Source organism: Azolla caroliniana, unplaced genomic scaffold (assembly GCF_043228905.1).
Source record: "Azolla caroliniana isolate FFs.n. ecotype wild unplaced genomic scaffold, voAzoCaro1.0.p SCAF_3, whole genome shotgun sequence".
Lineage (NCBI taxonomy): Eukaryota > Viridiplantae > Streptophyta > Polypodiopsida > Salviniales > Salviniaceae > Azolla > Azolla caroliniana.
In genome coordinates this window covers 1,265,991-1,289,715 of record NW_028230438.1, presented here as the reverse complement: position 1 = coordinate 1,289,715, position 23,725 = coordinate 1,265,991, and the positions used below count along the sequence as shown (strand labels likewise).

The window sequence follows — 23,725 nt, the reverse complement described above, 5'->3', positions numbered from 1 at the left end:
AGGGGCGGAATCCGTCGAGCAAACAGGGTGACCGAGGGCCTAATCGGAGGACCTACATGGCGGACAAAGTAAGAGTGACCAGATCGGCAATGGCGTTCGGGAGGGTTGGTCAAAGAAGAAGGCGTGAACGTCGGATATGGCGGATCGGACGGAGCCGACGGTTCGGGGAAACGCGGTGGACGTGGTGGATCGGATGGATTCGGCGGGTCGGGGCCGGCAAGAAGGTTGGGTGCCGGTAAGGCGAAAGACCCGGTTGATCACCGTGGACGAAATCTCTCACCCTTTTCCTTTCTTGGCACATACCGGTGGATGTGCGGTTTGGTGGGGGTGGATGTCGTGAAGATTTTCGTCCATGGGCGGAAACCGGGGTGGAAGGGGGCAAGTCGGCGGTGTGCAACCTGTGCACATGTATACTAGGATATGGTGTATAGAGAGTGAGGGGACATTTTGTCCCACATTGTAAGGTCCCTCCCTCCTTGGGCTATAAAAGGAGGGGAGGGGTCACTTATGGAGGGGTTGCCTATTTTGTGCGAGTAAGGTATACCACTTAGTCGAGGGGTTCTCCCTCTTCCCTTTTCGTTTAGGGTTAGGGTTTCGGTTAGGGTTTTCTTCTTGGGTTTCCCTTTAGGGTTTTCGGATAGTCATTTTGGTGCGGCCACGGCGGCCACCACTGTTGTAACCATTCGTTGTTTTAACATAACTTGTTGAGCATCTTGCCTCCGCCGATCTCTCCTTCGATGTCGTGGTCTTATTCTTTCCTCTTCTCCTCTTGAGCTAGGCCTGCATATCATGTCCTATTCTTTCTCCTCCACTCCCTAGTCCAAGACCCCCACGGTCCCGCCCCTTCTACACGCACGCGCGTAACAACGCGACAACGTTGTAACATAGTGATAGTTTGTAGCCTGTGGGCTGCCGTGGTTTTTCCCTAGTTTGGGTTTTCCACGTAAACATCCTGTGTACTCTTCTCTTCACTGTGTCGTGCATTCACTCCTCGTTTTTTTTTTCTATGTATGATTCTAAGCTCGGTTGTGGCCGAGCGTTGCGCATAGGGGGCGTGTAGTTCTTGTCAGTTTATCCATCTTGTTGGATGAAGATTGTTGCCAACATTGTTGCCTTCATGCTTATGTATTCCTCTGATGATATCTAGGGAGGTTGTACCCACTTGTAAACTTAGTTATGGTGGAAGTTCTGGTACCCTAAGGGTCTTGTGCTTTTTTCCTTGATTTGGGGTTTCCACGTAAAGGTCTCGTGTGTTCGGTTGCTTTTATTTATTTCTTAGTGTGTTGGCTATTACTTCTTGTCAACTTTCCCATTAGATCTTGCCACTGTTTGTGGATGGTGGTTTGCTTGATTGTTTTAGATTCCACACATTTCACAATATGTGTCAATGAACATTGACCAATATGTGTGAGAACCATATATCCAAAGATATATGATTCTTCCTCGTCTTTTTCACCATAACCAAAGCATACACACATACATCCAAAGATGTCATCATCCCTCCATGGTACAAGTCTTTAATGTATTCTACATGTACGAAATTAATGTCGTGAATATATGTATTTTTACATGTTTGCAAACCTTACTTTTAAGATTGGCATCAATTTTTAAGACCATGTAGCTCGCGCCAAGGTGGCGTGGCCTATACTCACAACGGCTAAGTCGAGAGGGGGATTGGGTCTTATTGATCCCCTTTCACAATCGAAAGCCTTACTTGCCAAATTTGTGGTGCGAGGACTCCAACTAGGAAATGATTGTTGGAAAATGCTATTGAGGTTACGTTCCGCTTACTTTAGGCCACGAAAAGGGGTCAATTGGGCCCCCCAAATGGGATGGATTCTAAACATGGATCTCAAACCTTGTTTCTCCCGCCATTTGGAGGACAGATTCAGTGCATCCATGTGAAAGGCATGGTGTGACATTCGTCGAGGGCTCCAGTGGGATCAACCGGGATCCGAACCTACCTGGCTCAATCAACGTATCCTATGGAACCCATGTCTCAAGGATGAATCTAATCAACTACTGGGATCACGTAAGGGGTTATCATGGGGATACATTGCAGAAGGTCTAGGCAAAAGTATAGAATGTTGGCAACGGTTTATGTCAATGCCACTACAAGATCAAGCGAACATACTCCATGGAATCAGGGGCGGATGGACTATGAGATCGGAAATCATTAACGCGCTACTGATTAGGGAATCTGCTACTCAAAGGACGACAATGGAGAAATGGATAGGCCACGAGGAGGAAGGCTCTCTAATCCCGAGAGGTAGGGGATCACCAGACAAGCTTGAAGGCCATGAATTGCGAGACACTGAGACACCCACACCGAATAACGCCATTCGAGTACTCGTGTACACTGGTCATAAATGGATTGTAGATCCTGATCCGATCAAAGTACAACCCGATTGGCATATATGTACTCATGAAAACACATGGCTACGTAAGGTCAATTGGGACCCTTTGCAATGGACATGGCGTGATCCCTACGCGGGGCAAGGAAGCAAACCCATCCCTTTCTTCCAATTCACAACTAGATTGGGTCGCCACATTCTAGTTGCTCAAGCTGCTGTTACCGGCCGGCAAAGGAGTCCAGAGTGGGAAACGGAGAGCTAATTAAGTAGTAGGAATGTGGTTGTAATTAAGCTATGAGTGTGGACGGACGGACTGGAATCGGTATGCCGTTCCGGATCCGGACCGATCCCGAACAGGTGCGGATGGCACCATTTTGTAATACAGACCGGAAACCTATTTAAAGACCCGGATACAATGTAATAGTTAGCGGTTAATTAATGAAAGCTTAAGTGTTGTTATCTCTCTGTGTTAATTGCCGTTCTGTCTTAATTGTTATATCTTACGCGTGTTATGAAAGACGATCCTAATAAGTAACTTAACTAAGTCGGATTAAGCGTTGAAGTCTAATCAGGTTGCCGTAACACCCTTTGGTGAAGTGTCTCACGTAGACACCCTATGTTAGGCCATTGTCTGGCCCGAAGAGTTAACACAGTTTTTGGCGACCATGATTCCTGTTTTTGTAGCGAACGACGGCACGGATGGATGTCTAGATCAACGCACGACTTGGTTACAGATCGAACTCGGCGCCTTGCCGAAAGGCAAAGGAGACGCAAGGCTTTCCAGCAAGCGGCGCAGGAAATTAGAGCGGATCGCTCGTTTTCCAACGTAATCCGGAGAGTAGCGGAGGACTCCCTCTGGTTACAGCAAACATCGCACCCGGACGACGGCAGCAGCCTAAGCAGCCTCCGGGAAACCGAATCCCTTCTCCACGCGTTGGCAAACGGAGAAGGCGAAGCAGAGGCCTTTTCAGCATATGAATCGGACTCCGAAGGGGAATACAGCGTGCACACGAACTACCGTAGCAGTAACGAAACCCCGGGCGGACCAGAGGACGAAGGATCGGATACCTTACCGACACCGGAACCGGAACCGGAAGTGCTAACGTTGGAACCCCCGGAACCAGCAGAAGAAGAACGACCTCCGACACCGGAAGTCGAAGAGGAGAGGCCTCCGTCACCAAAGGAAGAGAAACAACCCACACCGGAATCAAATCGGGAAAGACCACCGACACCGGAGAAAATTCCGGAACGAGCAACAACACTACCAGCCCGCGCACCGATACCGGACGACGACATGTCGTTCCAGTACTCCAAGTATAGAGATGATCCGGACGCGGAAGCTCATGTGCACGCCTTTGAACAGACATGGGAAGCCAACCATATGTCCCAGCGACTGACACCGGAGGAAGAAGAACGCTCTAAGATAGCAGAGTTTGGCGTCACATTGGAGGGACCGGCAGCAAGATGGCGCCGGACACAGGACCCGTCTACCATCAATACCTTTGCAGATTTAAAAGCTAAATTCATGCATTTTTTTCAAAAGGAGGTGGACCAGACCGTAATGGTAGGCTTATTTTATACCATCCGGCAAGAGGCAGGGGAGAGCATTCCCCAATTTGTCATCCGGTTTCAACGGATGCATAGTCAGCTTGCCCGTGCACCCCCGGAGGAGGAATTACGGACGATATTCCTAAACGCGCTCTGAGAACCCCTACGCACGGTTTGCACGGTAATCGATTTCCGCACAAGTACCATCGACCAGGTCATTGACCGGGTGAAAGAGATGGAAAAGACAAGTTCCTGGCTCACACTGAGCGCACTTCAACGGGCGTTACCGTCCGATGAAGACCTCCGGTTTCGGCAAGCAATACAGTGCACAACCTGCTTGAACTCCGGACACTCGGCTCTAGAATGCACGATGAGGACGCAATGTGTAATCTGTCAATCCAAGAGCCATACGACGGATAGGTGCGAGTATAATCTGTTGACTCGGCAAGCACCGCCCGTCTGACAAATTGAGCCACGTAGCAGCCGGGATGAAGAAGACGAACGCTGGCGGCGAATGGACCGTGACCGACCGGCACAGGATGTCCGGTATGGCGAGCGACGGGAAAATGATGTCCGGTACGGTGATCGGCAAGATAACTATGACCGGCATGATCGGTACCAGGATTACAATAGACGATACGAACAGTACGACCGAGAGCACTCCCCCGGGTATCGTCAGCAACGGGAGGAATACGACAGATATAACGGGCAACCCCGTCAAGAGTACCGTAATAAGAAGAGCTTTAACAAAAAACGGCATTTTAAAAAAGGCGGCTACCCCCGAGATCCGGAACAAGGCGCTCCAAGTAACCAACCGGTACAAAACCCCGCGCGTACCGTAGGACCTGCCCCGGGTACAACAGACACGGCCGAATCTAGCAATGCCCGGAAAGCCTACTGCTACTACTGCCGACAGGAAGGCCATTATAGTAACCAATGCCCGGTGAAGAGCTATGAAAAACGACCGGCGGTAAATATGGTAGTCCCTGAGGTGGCAGACCTGCAGCAGGTGACCACAAGGTCGAAGGGCATGGCCAAAGAATGGGAGACACAGGAGACCATCCGCAAACAAGCAACGGAATGGATAAAGAAAGCAAACGAGCAGAATGTCACAGACTTACAGCAGCAAAAGGAGAACATCGCAGGGCTTGCCGGCGGTAGTCACTCCGAGAACGAGACATGGCAGGCGTTGCAAGAATGCCAGATTACGTTACCACTAGGAAGACTCCTACAACTCGTGCCTAGATTCACGGAAGGACTGAAGACGGCCATGACGGCAGGAGAACCATCACCGGCACCGGTACTCTTCTCGAATCCGGAGGAGGGACCAACAATGGTAGACACCAGCAGTCCGGTAATCACTGCCATTGTAAAAGGGAAAGAACTCCCCGGCGCAGTTATAGACGGAGGCTCTGGGGTAAATGTAATAAGCCTCCGGACGTGTGATGACCTAGGAATCCACGAGTGGGAGCCGTGTCCGTTCTGGTTGCGGATGGCCGATACAAGCTCAGTGCGGCCGACAGGATTAATACGGAAATTAGAAGTCACCGTCGGCGGGCATACATTTCACATCTCGGCGGTAGTGCTACAATTACAGACACAAGGCGCATACCCGCTATTGCTGGGGCGGCCATGGTTGAAAACGGCGCATATCAAACAGAATTGGCGAAAAAATATAATTACCTTCCGGCGAGGAAAAGCCAAGGTACGGGTACCAACACAGCCAAGGACAAGCACTGGCAAGGAATGTACACCGTTGTATGCGGAATGCGTCAACATGCTCGAAGGGTTAGCGGACGAAGAAGAAGCTCAATACATGCAGGAAAACCTGAAGATCATACCCCTCTTCGAAATTGACATTGCCGAAGCCGTAGCACCGTACTTACCGCAACCGGAAGAGGCGGAAGCAGAACCGGATAAAGACGCAATCCGGGAGTTACGGCAAGCGCAGGAAGCGTTGGAATGGGAAATGGCCGTTTCACAGCGCGTAAAAGCATCGCAACTAGAAGAGGTGAATTTAGGAACCACGGACGAAGCAAAACCGGTGCACATCGCCAAGGAGATGAAGTCCGGAGACAAAATGGCGATGATAACACTTCTCACGGAATTTCGCGACATATTCGCCTGGTCATACGAAGACATGCGAGGACTCAACCCTCAGTTATACCAGCATCAAGTGCACTTGAGCAAGGACGCAAAACCAGTGGCACAAAGACGGTACCTGATGAATCCCAATTATCCTGCCAAGGTCAAGGAAGAAATCGACAAACTGCTAAGAGTTGGCTTTATCCGTCCGGTAAAGAAAGCGACATGGCTGAGCCCGATCGTAGTCGTACCGAAGAAGAACGGAAAAATTCGAGTTTGCGTGGACTACCGGAAACTCAATGCGGCTACGGTAACGGATGCGTTTCCATTTCCGTTCACAGATGGAGTGTTGGATGCCGTCGCCGGCCACGAGGTCTATAGCTTCCTAGACGGATTCAGCGGGTATAATCAGATACGGATGCACCCCGACGACCAAGAGAAAACGGCATTCGTCACCGAATGGGGGGTGTTTGTGGCCGTGGTGATGATGTTCGGACTCAAAACGGCACCGGCAACGTTTCAACGAATCATCATGGAAATCTTTGGTGAATATATACCGGCTTTTATGCAGGTTTTCCTTGACGATTTCGCCGTCTATAGCCGAGAGGAGGACCATTTTCAGCACCTCCGTCTTTGTCTAGAAAAGTGTAGAGCGTACCGGCTAAGCTTGAATCCGGCAAAATGTGTATTTGGCGTGTCCAGTGGAACTTTATTAGGACATTTCGTGAGCCAGGAAGGTATTGCAGTCGACCCGGACAAAGTGAAAGCCATATTAGAAGCACCGGCGCCGGCAACGGCAAAGGCATTAAGCCAGTTCTGAGGCCAGATCCAGTGGCACAGCCGGATGCTCCGATACTTGGCCGACCTGGCTACACCGTTGCATGCCGCCGTACATCGGACACCATTCCAGTGGACCGATACTAAGGATAGGGCGTATAAGGCCCTCAAGGTACTATTGTCGCAGGCACCGGTAGTACAACCTCCAGATTGGAGTAAAGAATTTCATGTGTTCGTGGACGCCTCCGACATCGCAATCGGAAGCGTACTGATGCAGCTTACGGAACCAAAGTGGTACCGGCCAGTGTACTATGCCAGCCGGAAGCTATCCCAAGCAGAACGGAACTACTCTACTACGGAACGGGAAGCTCTAGGAATGATCTACAGTGTGACAAAGTTTCGGCACTATTTATTGGGAAGGAAGTTTTCCTTCCATGTAGATCATTCGGCACTCCTTTACCTGGTGTCCAAGGCGTCACTCACCCATCCCTTTCTTCCAATTCACAATTAGATTGGGTCGCCACATTCTAGCTGCTCAAGCCGCTGTTACCGGCCGGCAAAGGAGTCCAGAGTGGGAAACGGAGAGCTAATTAAGTAGTAGGAATGTGGTTGTAATTAAGCTATGAGTGTGGACGGACGGACTGGAATCGGTATGCCGTTCCGGATCCGGACCGATCCCGAACAGGTGCGGATGGCACCGTTTTGTAATACAGACCGGAAACCTATTTAAAGGCCCGGATACAATGTAATAGTTAGCGGTTAATTAATGAAAGCTTAAGTGTTGTTATCTCTCTGTGTTAATTGCCGTTCTGACTTAATTGTTATATCTTACGCGTGTTATGAAAGACGATCCTAATAAGTAACTTAACTAAGTCGGATTAAGCGTTGAAGTCTAATCCGGTTGCTGTAACACCCTTTGGTGAAGTGTCTCACGTAGACACCTTGTGTTAGGCCATTGTCCGGCCCGAAGAGTTAACAGCCGCGCAAGAACCGGCTGCTGCGAAGGTCTGGCACACATTTCAAGTTCCCTCCGCAATAATCACCAAGTTTTGGCAGAAAATCTGGAAGCAACAACACGCGAGGCGAATTACCACTTTTCAATGGCTGTTAATACATAAGTCCCTACCGGTGGGAGCATGGCAACGTGGGAACCTTAGCTCTCCTAATTGTGTAGAGTGCCCACATGTAGTAGAATCCATACGACACGCTCTGTGGGACTGCCCAACGTCCCATAGAATATGGCGGGGGGTTGGCCGCTTGTTGCAATTATGCCAGGTGCAAGGTTCAATCAAGTGGGGAAATATATGTTGGCTATCATGGCAGGCTGCAATTGGCCGATACGAGCATCAGGAGGAGGGGATGACTTTGGTGATAAAAGCACAAGAGGTTCTTTTCTCCTCCAGCGGCAATGTCCACTATATTCCTCTTAATGACAAATCTCAAGAGGTGTTGGAATTGGTCAGCCCAATAACCCTTTGGATTCTATGGAAACAACGATGTAGGCGAGTCTTCTCCAACCAAACCACCCATCCAACAAGGTTACTGCAAGAGATATGGAGTGAAATTGTAGCCACTTTGAAGAGCCAATATGATGGCCTTAAAGGTGGCTCCGAGGGAGTTGAAAGACAACGCATAGCCTTCATCCAACAATGGTCGTCCTCTCCCTTTCTTGAGTTAGTGGGCTTCCACATTAGATGGAACTATCACGTCCCTTTAGGGATTTGTACATAATCGTCTCATTTGTAAAATTTTATAACTAATGGAAGGAGTTTTTTTTGGAAAAAAAAAAAGATTGGCATCAATTTTTAAATAATTAAGGGAATGGCCGAATGGGGTAAAGGACCTCATTAAACCAAGGTAAAGGGTGTGGATTATCGATCATTCCTTCTCGAAACATGTCCAACAAAAATTTGATGGCAAAATTTGTGAAATGCTTATAGCTTGTGGAACTTCCTAGTTTGGCAACATTCCAAACATGCCCCACATTATAAATATGAGATTCCCTACATTTTACTAAATGAATGCTCAAGCCTCCTCCGCTTTTCATATGTGATTATTTAACTTTAGAGAATTTAACGCTTGGGCTCATTTTTAGAGAATTTGAAGCTTAGGCTTGCAAATTTAATATAACTATTAGTTAAAGTCAATAATATCAAGGATCTTTCTTGTTCTTCATAGCATGCCATAGATTTGAAATCAAGACTAACCAAAGATTTACACAGTTTGTCTTCTTTTCAGTTTTGTCTCTCAAGCTTACGGTGTCATAAAATAAATTCAAATAGTATTGTAAGTGTCATGTGTGATACTTCAACCCATAACTTTACACATCAACCACTCGTTGTGAACAATATTTCTATAAATTTATATTCTCATCATTTTTAATTATGTGTGATATATTATTGCACTACCTGTTGACTCAAATGAGCAACATGACTTTCATGCATCATAGGTTTGATCTTTCATCATCTCCTTATGTTTAGTAATTAAGCATCTTCCACTAACATAAGTCTTTCATTGTTTGTGTTAATTTTTAGTTAGATAAGAGGAGAGGTACATGATTAGGCAGTTTCCTTAGGTAGCCATTGGCCAAGGAAATATTGACAGATATGCCTATGAGTTGTTGACACCAACTTCTCGCTTGCCTCACCCACAAAAGGGTGTCAACAAAATCAAGGGATAAGGTTGACACTCACTTCTCGCTAATAGCTATCTTTGAGTTTGATCATTACAAAGAATAAAGTTGGCATGTGCGGGACACTTGTCCATCGCTTGGTCACTCATTTCTCGTGGATCTTCGAGGATCCCAACAAAGCATATCGATAGACTTCCTACTCTCCTTGTGAATGAGCTTCCTATCCTCCTTCACCTTTGCATTACAGGATTCAATTTGTGACCATAATGTCGTTCTAAAATTGCAACAAGAGTAGTTTCACTATTCAAAACCACCGAATTTGCATTTGTACACTTATTTCTATGCCTCGAAATTTGCCAAGCCTTAGGAAGATGTACATTTGTTCAACTTAGCAATTGATAAAACACCCTCCATAAGAATTTAACAATGATATAGTTCACTTTGTTTTCTTGTTCAAGCAAATTTGAGGTCTGACATTTTATCAAATATTTATATATCATAAAATGGCCGAGATTTAAAATACGTGGGAGTCAAAAGTATCACATTTTGATGGATTGTGTTGCAATTTACCACATACAAGTCAATTTGGTCCATTCTTTGCACATGTTGTCGTCATGTGGGAGCGCACACGAGGGAACAATTTAAACTAACTTATATATCAAACATTAAAGGAGATGTAGAAATACAAAAGAAAGGTAATGACACAAGATGAAGTTAGATATAACAAAAAGACTTTGCTCAATTGTCAAAAGCAGACATGATGCTAGCAGACATGTGGTCGAGGTACGCGGTATATGGAACCAAATACTTTTAATCTAAAGCATTATTCTCTATCTATATATGTACCAGATAAAAAGCCAAACACCAAACCTACTTGAACAAGGAAACAATGTGAACGATATATGTAACGAGTAAAACATAGGTTAAGCTGAACGATGTACATGCTCATAGGCCTTGCCAAATTCCGATACATAAAAACAAATGTAAAGACACAACAACGTTTGGGTAGTTCAGGATCGTGAAGCTTCGAAGCTTCTCTTACTGTTGCAATTTTCCAACGACTCTTGTGTGTAGTGAAAAAAATCATGGAATGCGTGGTTTGAGGAAGATAGGAAGACCCTTCGTAGGGTAGGGCAAGGGGTTGATTGATATGAGTTCGTTGGGATCCTCGAGGGTCCACGAGAAATGAGTGACCAAGCGATGGATGATGGTGAGAAGCTCCATGCGTGCGAACTCGTTGCCCAGACACATCCTCGGGCCCCCGCCAAACGGGACGAATGTGAACGGACCCGGGCCTGCTCCTTCGAAGCGAGACGGATCGAACTTCTCCGGCTCCCGGAAATACTTGGGGTTCCGATTGGTGGAGTTCACGGACCAGAATATCTGTGTGCAGAGAAAATATAACAACCAAATGCATGAATGATAAGGATCACATCAGATTGCTTAGAGCTTCCATGGAAAATTAATAGAATTCTCTCTCTCACCTTCCATGATTTGGGGATCCTGAAGCCATCGAAGCTCATGTCTTCCTGTACCTCTCTGAATGACCCCGGCGATGCTGGCAGCAGCCTCATCGATTCCTGCACCACTCTCCATGAAAGCTTCATCTTCTGTATATCTCCCCAATTCAAAAGCTCACCTGGGGCCTTGCTTGCCGCGATCTCCTTGTTCTCTGAGTAATTCACCACCAAAAAAACACATGCAAAAATCATTAGACTTTCTGTGCGCTGATCAAGAAAGAATTGAGAATGATTGGGAGCATGAAACACACCTGTGTAAACTTCATACATTATCTCGGGATTAGATGCAAGATATCTGCAGGTCATTGTGGCTACAGAAGTGCTGGTATCATGGCCTGCGAAGAGCAACGCCAGGATGTTGTCCTTGATGGCCTTATCAGAAAATGATTCTCCGTGCTCATCCGTATAGTCGAGGAAGCCGGAGAGGATGTCTGGATGCTCAGTGACAGAGCCAGCATCCATATCTCTCCTTCTCTCGTCGATCCATACCTGCAACTGCTTTCTTATCGCATCCGAAGCTGCGAGGGCTTTGCTATATGTTGTTCCTGGGATGTTGATTGGCAGCTGTAAGAGGCCTTTCGCCATGGTGTCGAAGGGGCCATGCAGCATATCTTGATCTTTTCTGTCCCCTCTTCCAATGAAAACCTCACAAGCTATGGAGAACATGAGCTTCTTCATAAGGGGGAAGAGAGCAACCTTAGGTTTTCCTTCAAGGTGCTCTCTTATGAATGCAAGGGCAATGAGATCAACACGGCTTGTGTATCTTTGCAAGGATTCGGGCCGCAAGAACTGCATGAGCGCATTCCGTATGCGAGTGGCACGATGTCCGACACACGCCGGGAGGGATTCATTGCCGAGAATAGAGGCAACGCTAATGGGCCATGATGTATAGCTATTAGAGAAGACTGCCTTGTTACCAGACGGGCTAGCCAGGACTACTGTCGGAGAACCTATTAAGCTTGTCTTGAAGGTCTCTCCATAGGCTGAGATGCGATCGTCGAAGAATTGCCATGGGATTCCTTTCCTTTGTGTTCCTAGAAACTCTAGGCTTTCCCCGATGAAGGGAAGGCCAAGACGGCCCGGAGGTAAGGGAAGTTTCTTCTCTTGCTGGCTCTTATGCTTCTTGCTTGAAGGTCTCCATAACTGATGCAACCCTACTACGAGGAGTAGTAGAGACAGAGAAACCCCAACAATGAGCTCTACAGGGATGATGGAGGTGAATCTCACCATAGCCATGCTTCACCAATGGTAGCGATAGCTCTCCTCCTCCTCCTTCTGTCCAATATCTTGTGTTTTCCCAATGATCTTTGGGCTTGATTAGTAATAGTTACCATTTGGTAGGCCCAAATGGTACCCCACTTAAAAGGAAGTCTTATCTAGAAAGACGCCTATATTTAAGAGGAGGCAAAGAGGTTTTCTAGGGCGAAGAGAGAGGCACCAAAAGTGTGAGCAAAAAGAGAAGAAAAGAAGTGGTAGACAAAAAATTAAAAACCCTCCCTGTTGTGGCACCTGAATTTGATCTGCTCCAATCGATGGCCATACGAACTCTGATTGGGTTGAATTTCAGAGGAGTTGTTCCTACCATTAAGAAACTCACATTACGGTTGTTGGTTCGTGGTTTCCTGTCCTCTAAGGTAGGTTCTACTAATGTGTTTTTCTGCTCTTCTTGTTGGATGAAGATTGTTGCCAAGGTTGTTGCCTTAATGCTTGTGTATTCCTATAGTGATATTTAGGGAGGTTGTACCCACTTGTAAACTTGTGTATTCCTGTAGTTCTCGTACCCTAAGGGTCTTGTGTTTTTTTTCCATGATTTGAGGTTTCCACGTTAAAGTCTCTTGTGTGCTCGGTTGCTTTTATTTATTTTCAATCGCATTGGCTATTACTACTTGTCAACTTGCCATTAGATCTTGTCACTATTTGTGGACAGTGGTTTGTTTGATTGTTTTAGATTCCACACATTTCACAATATGTGTCAATGAACATTGACCAATATGTGTGAGAACCATATATCCAAAGATATATGATTCTTCTTCCTCTCTTTTTTACCATGGATCCAAAGTGGAGCCAGGCTTGCTCCTTCGCAACGAGACGGATCGAGCTTCAAAGCTCCGGATCCGGGAAATACTTCGGGTTCCGATTGGTCCACATCTCTACGTGTGTGCAACAAGTCTTTAATATATTTCTACATGTGTGCAAATAGTGCGAGGATATTTCTACTCAGGATCGTACCAAACCTTTTTTCAACCTATCATACCAATGAATTGAAGCCAAGCTTTAGGAATCCCGAGAATGGTCAACCTCAACCACATCTTGATTGTCAATAAACCAAGGCAAAGGGCCTCAAAAAGAGTCTTGGTTATCGATCACCCCTCCTTGAAACAAGCCTAGGCTATAATTTACGATAAATTCCCAACATGTAGCATTCCAAACATGCCCCAAATATGAAAATTAGAGGTTACTGTGTGCTTGACCAAAGGAATGGTCGAGCATCCTCCGTCATTTTGTACGTGATTATTTTACTTCAGAGAATTTGAAGCTTAGGCCTTCCCAAATCAACATAATTAGTAAAGTAAAAAAGATCAAGGACCTTTCTTCGTCACCATAGCCTAACTATAGATTTGAAATGTGAACTATCCAAGGGTTTCCACATTATCTCTCCTTTTCTCTTTTATCTCACAAGCTTATATTGCCTTGAAAATAAATTCAAAATGTATTGCAAGTGTCATGTGTAAGTCCTAAAACCATAACCTTACACACGAATCACCAAATGTGGACCATTAGGATAAGCATTTCTATCTTAATTGATCACATTTGACTATGATTCTACATATCTTTGACCATAACCAATGCTTGCATGAATTTCTCTCACAATCACAATGTGTACTCTTGATTACAACGTTCATCGGTAATGTTCTTGTATTAATTTTTAGTTAGATAATAGGAGAGGTACATGATTAGAGAGTTTGCTTAGGTAGGCAAGGAAATGTTGACATATATGCTCAAGAGTTGTTGACATCCACTTCTCGCTTGCCTCACCACAGAAGGGAGCCTGTGAACTATCGAATACAAAAGAATAATGGATGTATTCACACTGTCCCATTGGACAGACTAGGTTTAGGCCATAATTGTAATTATTGGCAAGGGTAGTTTCCCTAACTGACCTTTGTAACCTAATTGGTGTTATTGTTGATATTGTATACTATGTCATTGCAACGTTGAGCAAAATAATACAGTTACATAGTCTTGTGCCTAACTTTGTTGCCTTCTCTTTGCACTTGTTCTTTTGATCTTGTCTTGATTCAGTTGTCTGTCTTGATGTAAAAATTTGTCCACATATTTTTCTATATGTTGTCAACTTAAATATCTTCATCAGAAGAGTGTTGGTTTTGTTCCACACTAGACGGCCATTTCCAACATCTAGTATTAGAGCTAGGTTTTGATTCTACAGTTGACCTTATTTTTGTCTCCACCAATACCTCTTCCTTGGTACCCTTTGAAGGTCGTTTTGTAAAATTCATTTGGTAAAATAGACTCTGAGAATTCAACCCAATTGAAATATCTTGTTCGGCAACTTTACAATATCATTCTTTCGGAGGAGAAACACCTAAAAAACTAGCATTTCACCGAGCTAAATCACTCTTAAAGTAGGCCACTCTGTTGTACTTTGCCCTTGCGGTTGTACCTGCTTGGAGTGAGGTCTTTTCATCAAATCAGCCTTGATCGTGTTTCATTAGGTTAGATGTTGAGAATCAAACTCAACTGCCCTAGTGTGGAAACACACCTTAGGAATGGTCAAGTGTGTGAACACCCCACCGCTTTGTATCATAACTAATGTGTCATACAAGTTAAGTCCTATGACACATAGTCACTAGGTAGTTAAGTCCCCACCTCCTTCCCAACATGTGGTCGTAGTAAGAAAATATAGAGAGAAGGTGACTACACATGCACCCTCTTCTCTTCTTTGTAGTAATTGGTTGTTTATTCTCTTGTTAATACAATTTTATCATTTTTCTGTATTTCTCTCTCTCTCTCTCTTCTCTCTCTCTCTCTCTCTCTCTCTCTCTCTCTCTCTTATGCACACACACATACACATCTCTTCCCCTGCACAGAATCATGTAATTCTTTATATGGTATCAGAGCGGTTGGTAGCTTGATCCAAGCCCATCTACGTGTGTTGTGCCTACATCGACATCGACCTTCACAATTTAGGGTATGCTAAGCACATTTTAGGTATGCAAATAACTCGTGATAGAGAATCAAAGGTGTGGCTTTTACAAGAAACGTACATAGAAAGAATCCTCGGGAGGTTCAACATGCAACATGCAAAACCAATAAGTACACCTCTTGCCACTCACTTTAAATTGAGTGAGAAATACTATCCAGTTACCAAGGAGAGAAAAGATGAGATGTCATCGATTCCCTATGCCTCATATAGCTCCCCTTGCAAAAGTAAATAAGAAACCAAATGTAAATTTCCTACCATCAAGATCTCCAGCCATGTCTGCATTTGGTTGGAGATCTTGACGACATGGCTGGAGATCTTGATGGTAGGAAATTTACATTTGGTTTCTTATTTACTTTTGCAAGGGGAGCTATATGATGGCAATCCAAATTGCAAAAGTGTGTTGCCTTGTCCACGATGGTTAGCGAAGAAATGCTTTGGATGAAAAGGTTTCTTTTAGAATTGGTTTTGAATCAATTAACTTATGTGGTTTTTTGTGACAGTCAAAGTGCAATGGACCTAAGCAAGAATTCAATGTATCATTCACAAACAAAACACATCGATGTAAGATATCATTGGTTACGATTGGCAATCGAGGAGCAGATGTTATAGCGAGAGGAAGTTCATACAGATGACAATGTTGTTGGCATGCTAACAAAGGTGGTTCCAAGGGAGAAGCTTGAGCTATGTGCCAAGCTTGCCAGCATGGAGATGAGTTGAGATACAAGCAATCTTCTCCTTGTATGACCAGAGGGGGAGATTGTTGATGTGTCTGGTCACCATTTTGTTTTCTTCTACTGAAACAAAACGAACCTTTTGTTTCTTTCTTTAGTTACCCTTTTATTATTTCTTGAAAATGGTACATGTAAACTTTTTTTTTTGTGTGTGTAAAGAAAAAAAAGAGGGAAAACAACACAAAACGATCGTTTTCTTTGAGAAGTATAAGAAGAAGAAAATGAGAGAAAAAAGGGAGAGTGAGATAGTGCATAAGAGAGAACAAAAACAACAAGTTTGGTGCTCAACTCTTCTGCCTTTGACTCCACTATTCAACGTGAGATCTACGTGTTTATCACTTCAAACTATGGGCTTTATCATCCAGATTTTGCTTTTCTCCTCTTTTTCACTTATATGTTTGTGAGTTAGTTATCATACCTTTGGATTATTGTACCTACTTTGTCAGTAGTATTTTTGCTACATATCTTGGATATCTAGAGGTAGAGCTTGTATTTGTGTTGTATCCTCTTTGTTGATAGTGGATTATTTTAGACTTTGTCCCGTGGTTGTTTCCCTCATTGAGGGTTTTTCCTCATTAAATCTTGTGTCAACTATATTGTATCATTGTGTGTGTTTTTGTGGTCTTTTATTCGATAAATACCTCATAATAATCGAGCATAAACACGGCGCTTGTTACACTCTCTTTTTTTTTATATAAGATTTTCTTCAATAGTATTAAGAACAAAACGCCCGAAGGCTACAACTTGAACCTAGCTACCAAGAAGGTTACAACTTTCTTTATACACTGATATAAAATACGAGGATGTTTACATTTGTGATATTCAAAGAGTCCATGGAAGTCGATATTGCAATTGAGGCTCTTGAGCTACCATTGTAAACAGGGGCACCTTTTTCCATAAGTGAAGAAGCTTTTTCCTTTTCTTGATCATAGTATCTGGGGAACCTTGCATATTGTCATACTGACCACGGACTAAAGCCAGCAAGTTCTCCCATAACTCAAACAACACATCTGAGACATGAATGTCTACCCCATCATAAGGTCGTTTACATCGATATTTCCATAATACCCATAATGTTATTGTGGACATAGTTTTCCAAATTTGGACGGATCGCACCTGCTTTCGAGGTTGCTAGAAAGGACTAACTAATATCAATCTTCCATTATGTATTGTCATTGCCTCATGAACATCGTTTGCCTCATACGTGTCTATACCTTACACTCTTACGTGTCTATACCTCAACATTTTCACTATCTAGTCTTGCGCTTATTACACTCTTACGTGTCTATACCTCAACATTTTCACTATCTAGTCTTGCGCTTATTACACTCTTACGTGTCTATACCTCAACATTTTCACTATCTAGTCTTGATTATATCATTGAGGCATAAGAGAACTATATGGTAGATCCATGGAAATTTGATTCCCACATCCTTAAAGTCCAATAATATTTTCTTTCATTCATTCCATAACCCCGCTTATTTTGCAAGTAACCTAAATTTGAATAAAACCTTTGGAGAAATAGATATGTGCAAGATAACATGCTCCTCGTTCTGAATACCGAAGCTACTCTTGTTGTTGCAATGTTCAAACCACAATGTGGTTGCGAATCGAATCATGTAATCCGAGGCTCAAGGAGGATTGGAAGTCCCTTCACAGGGAAGGGCATAGGGTTCATTGATATGAGTTCGTTGGGATCCTCGAGGGTCCACGAGAAATGAGTGACCAAGAGATGGAGGATCGCCAAAATCTCCATGCGTGCAAACTCGTTGCCCGGACACATCCTCGGCCCCCCACCGAATGGGACGAATGTATATGGAGCTGGGCCTGCTCCTTCGAAGCGTGACGGATCGAACGTCTCCGGCTCCCGGAAATACTTCGGGTTCCGATTGGTGGAGTTCACGGACCACGATATCTGTGTGCAGGAAAATATAACCAATGCATGATGGATCAGATCAGCTTAGAGCTCCCATGCTGGAAGTTGTCACTATTGATTCATGGAGTTCTCTCACCTTCCATGATTTGGGGATTCTGAATCCATCGAAGCTCATGTCTTCGTGTGCCACTCTGAATGACCCCTGAGCTGCTGGCACCAGCCTCATCGATTCCTGAACCACTCTCCATGAAAGCTTCATCTTCTGTATATCTCCCCAATTCAAGAGCTCACCGGGGGTCTTGCTTGCCGCAATCTCCTTGTTCTCTGAGCAATCACCACCAAAATACACATACAAAAAATCATAAGACTTTATGTTCTCTGATCAAGAATTGATAGATAACCATTTCATCCGCAAGAGATGATTGCGGGGGACATGAGACACACCTCTGTAAACTTCATCCAATATGTCGGGATTAGATGCAAGATACTTGCAGGTCATGGTGGCTACAGAAGTGCTGGTATCATGGCCTGCGAAGAGCAACGCCAGGATGTTGTCCTTCACCTGCTTGTCGGAGAAAGGTTGTCCATGCTCATCCGTAAATGCCAGAAAACCAGAGAGGATGTCTTCATGTCCAGTGACCAAGCCAGCTGCCATATTCCTCCTTCTCTCCTCGATCCATACCTGCAACTGCTTTCTTATCGCATCGGAAGCTGCGATTCCTTTGCTATATGCTGTTCCTGGGATGTTGATTGGCAGCTGAAAGAGGCCTTTCACCATGGCGTCGAAGGGACGATGGAGCATATCTTGATCTTCTCTGTCCCCTATACCAATGAAAACCTCACAAGCTATGGAGAACATGAGCTTCTTCATGAAGGGGTAGAGAGCAACCTTAGATTGGCCTTCAAGGCGATCTCTTATGAATGCTAGCGCAATGAGATTGACACGGCTCGTGTATCTTTGCAAGGATTCGAGCCGCAAGAACTGCATGAGCGCGTTGCGAATGCGAGTGGCACGATGCCCGACACACCCCATGAGGGATTCATTGCCAAGAACAGAGACAACGCTAATGGGCCACACGGAGTGGCTGTTAGAGAAAGCTGCCTTGTTACCTGCCGGGCTAGCGAGGACTATTGTCGGAGAAGCCAATAAGCTCGTCTTGAAGGTCTCTCCATAGGCTGAGATGTGGTCATCCAAGAATTTCCATGGGATCCCTTTCCTTAGAGCTCTGAGACACTCTAGGGTTTCACCGACAAATGGAAGGCCGAAACGACCCGGAGGTAAGGGAAGTTTCTTCTCTTTCTGGCTCTTATTATTCTGGCTTGAAGGTCTCCATAGCTGCTGTAGTGCTGCTATTAGTAGTAGAGACAGAGTAACCCCAACAATGAGCTCTAGAGGGATGATGGAGGTGAAGCTCACCATAGCCATGTGTCACCAATAGTAGCGATAGTTCTCCTTCTTCTTGTCTAATCTGTTGTGTTGTCCTTCATCATGGAGAAGAAGTCCTAATGAGATTTGGGCTTCATTAGTTACCATTTGGTAGGCCCAAACGATAGCCCCAATTTACATGAAATCTTATCTAGATAGACCTTTATATTTAAGAGGAAACTGCAAATGTGAGAATACAAAGAGAAGAAAAGAAGTGGTCGGAAATTCAAATAACTAAAAATATCCCGGAGTTGTGGCGCCTGAATTTTATCTGCTTTGATCGACGGCTATTGATATCTAGGGAGGTTGTACCCGGTTGTAAACTGAATTATAGTGGAAGTTATGGTACCCTAAGGGTCCTCTTCTTTTTTCCTTGATGTGGGGTTTCCATGTAAAAGTCTTGTGTGTTCGATTGTTTTTATTTATTTCGTGTCGTATCATTTATTACTTCTTGTCCACTTGCCCACTAGATCTTGTCATTGTTTGTGAACCGTGGTGGTTTGTTTTATTGATTCGGATTCTACGCATTTCACAATATGTGTCGATGAACATTGAACAATATGTGTGACAACAATACATCCAAAGACACATATGATTCTTTTTCACCAGAACCACACCATACACATATGCATCCAACGATGTCACCATCCCTCCATGAAGTCCTTAATATATTTCTACATGTACAAAAATAGTGTTGTGAATATGTGTATTTCTACATGTTTGCAAACCTTTTTTTCAAAGACAGTAACCAATTTCTAAATCATTATTGGAATGGGATCAACGTCCACCACATCTTGATTGTCACTGAACTAGTGTAAAGGGTCTCGTTGAACCAAGAAAAAGGGTCCAGATTATCTATCATTCCTTCTCAAAACATGCCCAACTAAATTTGATAGCAAAATTTCCGGAATGCTCGTTGAGGAACTTCCTAGATTGGCAACATTCCAAACATGCCCCAATATAGGCAAATATCCTAGTATGCCCCAAATTATAAATTTGAGATTTGCCCAACATTTTACTAAATGAATGCTCGAGCCCTACGTTTTTCATATGTGATTACTTAACTTTATAGAATTTGAAGCTTAGTCTTGCAAAATCAATATAGTTATTTGTTAAAGTGAAAAGTAGCAATGGGCACGGTTTCGGCTCGAACCGAACCGTTAAGCCATGGTTTAATGGTTTATTGGTTCCAAAAAAAATTAATTGTTTGGTTTGGTTTGGATTTTCGATAAACAGTTCGGTTTGGTTCTAAAATTCAGGTTTATAGGTTTGGTTTAAAGGCTTATATGTTTTTGGTTAACTTTTGTTTTACCTTAATAGTTTCTTGATTTAATGGTTTAATTAATGGTTTTTTATTGATTTAATTCATTTAACTTATATGTTTATTTAATTTAATGGTTCAATTAAAGTTTCTTTTATTGATTTAATAAATTTAACTTAAATGCTTATTTAATTTAATGTATTTTTGTTTATTTAGATGTTTAATTAGTTTAATTTAAGTGGTTAGGTTTATTTTTTTATTAAATGGTTCGGTTTGGTTTCAACTATTTCTTAAATGGTTTGGTTTCAATACTGATAGTTCATAAACAGTTTGGTTTGGTTTTTGTTTTAAATAAACGGTTTGGTTTCGGTTCAATTCGGTTTCTTTGCCTTGAAACCGAAATCGAACCGCGCCCATTGCTAGTGAAAAGTATCAAGGATCTTTCTTGTTCTTCATAACACACCATAGATTTGAAATCTAAATTATCCAAAGATTTACACATTTTGTCTCACAAGCTTATGGTTTCAGGAAAATAAGTTCAAATAGTATTGTAAGTGTCATGTATGAGACTTGAACCCACAACTTTCCATATCAACCAATTTCTACAAAAAATTTAATATGTGTGATATATTATTGCATTACATGTTGACTCAAATGAACAACATGACTTTCATGCATCACACATTAACACGTATGTGCCAAGTGGTGGTCACACATCGGATGCACTCCCATGCACATGTAGTCTTATTTGAACACCCATTTAAGAAGGAATCAAATGATCTAGGCCACAAAGACAATACATTCATCAAATGATCAATCAATCAACATCAAGAAAGGTTTTCCAATTCTCAAGATCAAAGTCAAGAGGTCGATAGAGATAAGGTATCATCATTCCCTCTCGTCCGTTCATGTACCTTATCTAATGCAATGGGATGGGATATTGTAATTTTAATAAATAAAATCTTGTTCTTCCTAATTCAAATAAAACATATTTTTACTGTTTTTTATGGCTAATTGTGTTCAAATGCTTGCTAGTTGTATCTTGATGCTTGTTGAAAAATAACAAGTTTTTTCAAGTAGTTGTTTGCTCTTATGGGGAGAGTGATTGCCCCACCTTTTTTTATCTAAGTTGTCACACAACGACAGCCAAATATATTGTAAAATGCCTCAAAACTCTATCCTCATTTCCATTCCATCTAAATGCTTTTATACAACTTGGTAATACATTCCAAGATCCATTCGGTTATCTTTGCACACTTCTAGTTACTTTCCTCTAACTAACCTTTTACTAACTATAGCATAACTAACTAACTCAAGGTCTAACTCCCCTAACCCTGGTTATAGCCACTTGGGTTAGGTGAGGGGTTTTAGCCTATGATTTTACCACGTGACTGCACAACTCCCCCCTTCAAAAAATCTGAGCATGTCGACTGTGTCTGATGGCATCTCTGCTCCTTTACTGTGGGAGCTACCTCCATCGCGTTGCCATGGCAGAACGCGTCTCGCTTGCTCGTGTGTGATGGCGGCTCTGCTTTGTCTTGTTGGCTGGCTGCGATTGAAGGGTTTCCTGAGTCCTCTGTGTAGGGGACATCATGGTGAGTTTCTTCTTCTTGTGTTGCGTGAGTTGTGGATTGGAGCATATATGGCTTCATCCGTATCACGTGCGCATAGGTAATCCATCCATTAGCATCTCGACGAAGGGAATAGGTGTTGGCCCTCATTGAACGGATGACCGTAAAAGGGCCAATCCATCGATGCATCATTGATTCACTGAGTCCTTGTCGCCGGATTGGGAAATAGACTAGGACCTTTGCTCCGGTTGTGTACTCTACTACTCGACGGCCCTTATCATAACACCGTTTTTGTCGTGACTGAGCCAATGGTAGATTCTTGTGTATGCTCATCCGTAAGATAGGTTGGACCTGTTACAAGTGCAACCACCAATCCATTGCATCGGTTCGAGTATGTTTTTTGGGCAGATCCACCTTTATGTCGGGGGGTAAACGAGGGTCTCTTCCATATAGTGCTCTGAAAGGACTTATTCGAGTCGAGGCCTGCACCGAAGTGTTATATGCATGTGTGATGAAGGGTAGGATCAAGTCCCACGTTGTGTGTAGTGGATCGATGAATGCGGTAAGTTGTTGTTTAATCGTCTTGTTCATCCGTTCGTTTGGGGATGATATGGGGAGGTGAATATTTGTTGAATGCCTAATTGTGTGGCTAATGCTTGCAATACTTCTCCGCTAAATTGTGGTCCTTGATCTGATAGGATGCAGCTGGATAGCCATGTGGGAAAATGATCCGCTCCATCAGCTTCGTTGCTATGGTGACAACTCGTGTATCCGGAATTGCGGCGGTTTCGGTCCATCACGTCAAGTATTCAGATATGACTAAGATATACCTGTTTCCTACCTGGGATTCGGGAAACGGGCCGATGATATCCCATCCGATTAATTCAAAGGGTTTAGAAACAATAATAGGTTGGAGTAGGCCATCATTGGAATGGGGTGGCTTAATTTGTTGACATGAGTGACATTGTTTGATGTAGGCTATGATCGTTGTACGCATTTGCAGCCAATAATATCGGAGACGGATCTTGTCCAACACCTTGTGGAATCCAAGGTGGCGAGACATCGGATGATCGTGAAAAAATTGCATATATAAATTCCTCAAGCTTTGTGATATGTAGATTCGTGGCTCTTTCCCTGTTTGTATAAAGTATAAGACATTGTTTTGCAATTGGAAATGGTTGTGTACCTTTTTGCTTGTTGTCAATTGGATGTCATGGGTGATTTGTCGTATTTGTTCGTCGGCTTGTTGTAGGGCTGCTATTTGGGCCATCGTTGTGGGTAATTGGACTATTGTAGGGTTGAATTGAACACATTGTGTTTCTACTCTTGACAACCCATCGGTGATCACATTTTGGACTCCTTTTTTATAAGTTAATGTGTACCGATACTCCTGTAAAACCATTGCCCATCTTAATAGGCGACTTGGTGGGTGTGGCTTGTTAATTAGATGGACTAGGGGTTGGTGGTCTGTTTCGACGTTGACGTGGGTGTCGTGTAAATAGGGATGGAACTTTGTGAAAGCCCATACGATTGCTAACCATTCCTTTTCTATTGTGGAGTAATTCTTTTCTGCAGGAATAAGGGATCGACTTATATAGGCAATTGGGCGTTTGTTGTAGGACGGCTTCCAAGCCATGATTGGATGCGTCTATCTGCAAAAGAAAGGGGCGTGAGAAATCTGGGTGAGCCAACTGACCTGCTTGGTGTAGTGTATTTTTT

At 43.6% G+C, this 23,725-nt stretch overlaps 2 protein-coding genes and 1 pseudogene across 3 annotated transcripts in view; all 3 read right to left on the bottom strand.

Annotated features, from left to right (window-relative positions):
- The window catches only part of LOC147865773 (cytochrome P450 716B1-like), a 26,463-nt gene extending 14,276 nt beyond the window's left edge, over positions 1 to 12,187 (bottom strand). The window contains exon 1 of the mRNA XM_087316135.1: positions 12,133 to 12,187. Within this exon, the coding sequence (XP_087172261.1) occupies positions 12,133 to 12,152 (20 nt within the window). The 5' untranslated portion in view covers positions 12,153 to 12,187. The remainder of the gene's footprint in view (positions 1 to 12,132) is intronic.
- Positions 10,465 to 12,128, bottom strand: LOC147865774 (cytochrome P450 716B1 pseudogene; annotated as a pseudogene). Its single transcript, XR_015529568.1, has 3 exons — positions 11,168 to 12,128; positions 10,881 to 11,068; positions 10,465 to 10,779 (listed from the first exon to the last, which is right to left on the bottom strand). The product of XR_015529568.1 is annotated as a cytochrome P450 716B1 pseudogene (transcript).
- Positions 12,188 to 17,224: 5,037 nt separating the features above from the next.
- LOC147865772 (cytochrome P450 716B2-like) lies at positions 17,225 to 19,233 on the bottom strand. The gene is made up of 3 exons (XM_087316136.1): positions 18,193 to 19,233; positions 17,885 to 18,072; positions 17,225 to 17,787 (listed from the first exon to the last, which is right to left on the bottom strand). Exons 1-3 carry the CDS (start codon positions 19,172 to 19,174, stop codon positions 17,488 to 17,490), a joined length of 1,470 nt encoding a protein of 489 aa, XP_087172262.1. The 5' UTR covers positions 19,175 to 19,233; the 3' UTR covers positions 17,225 to 17,487.
- Positions 19,234 to 23,725: the final 4,492 nt, after the last annotated feature.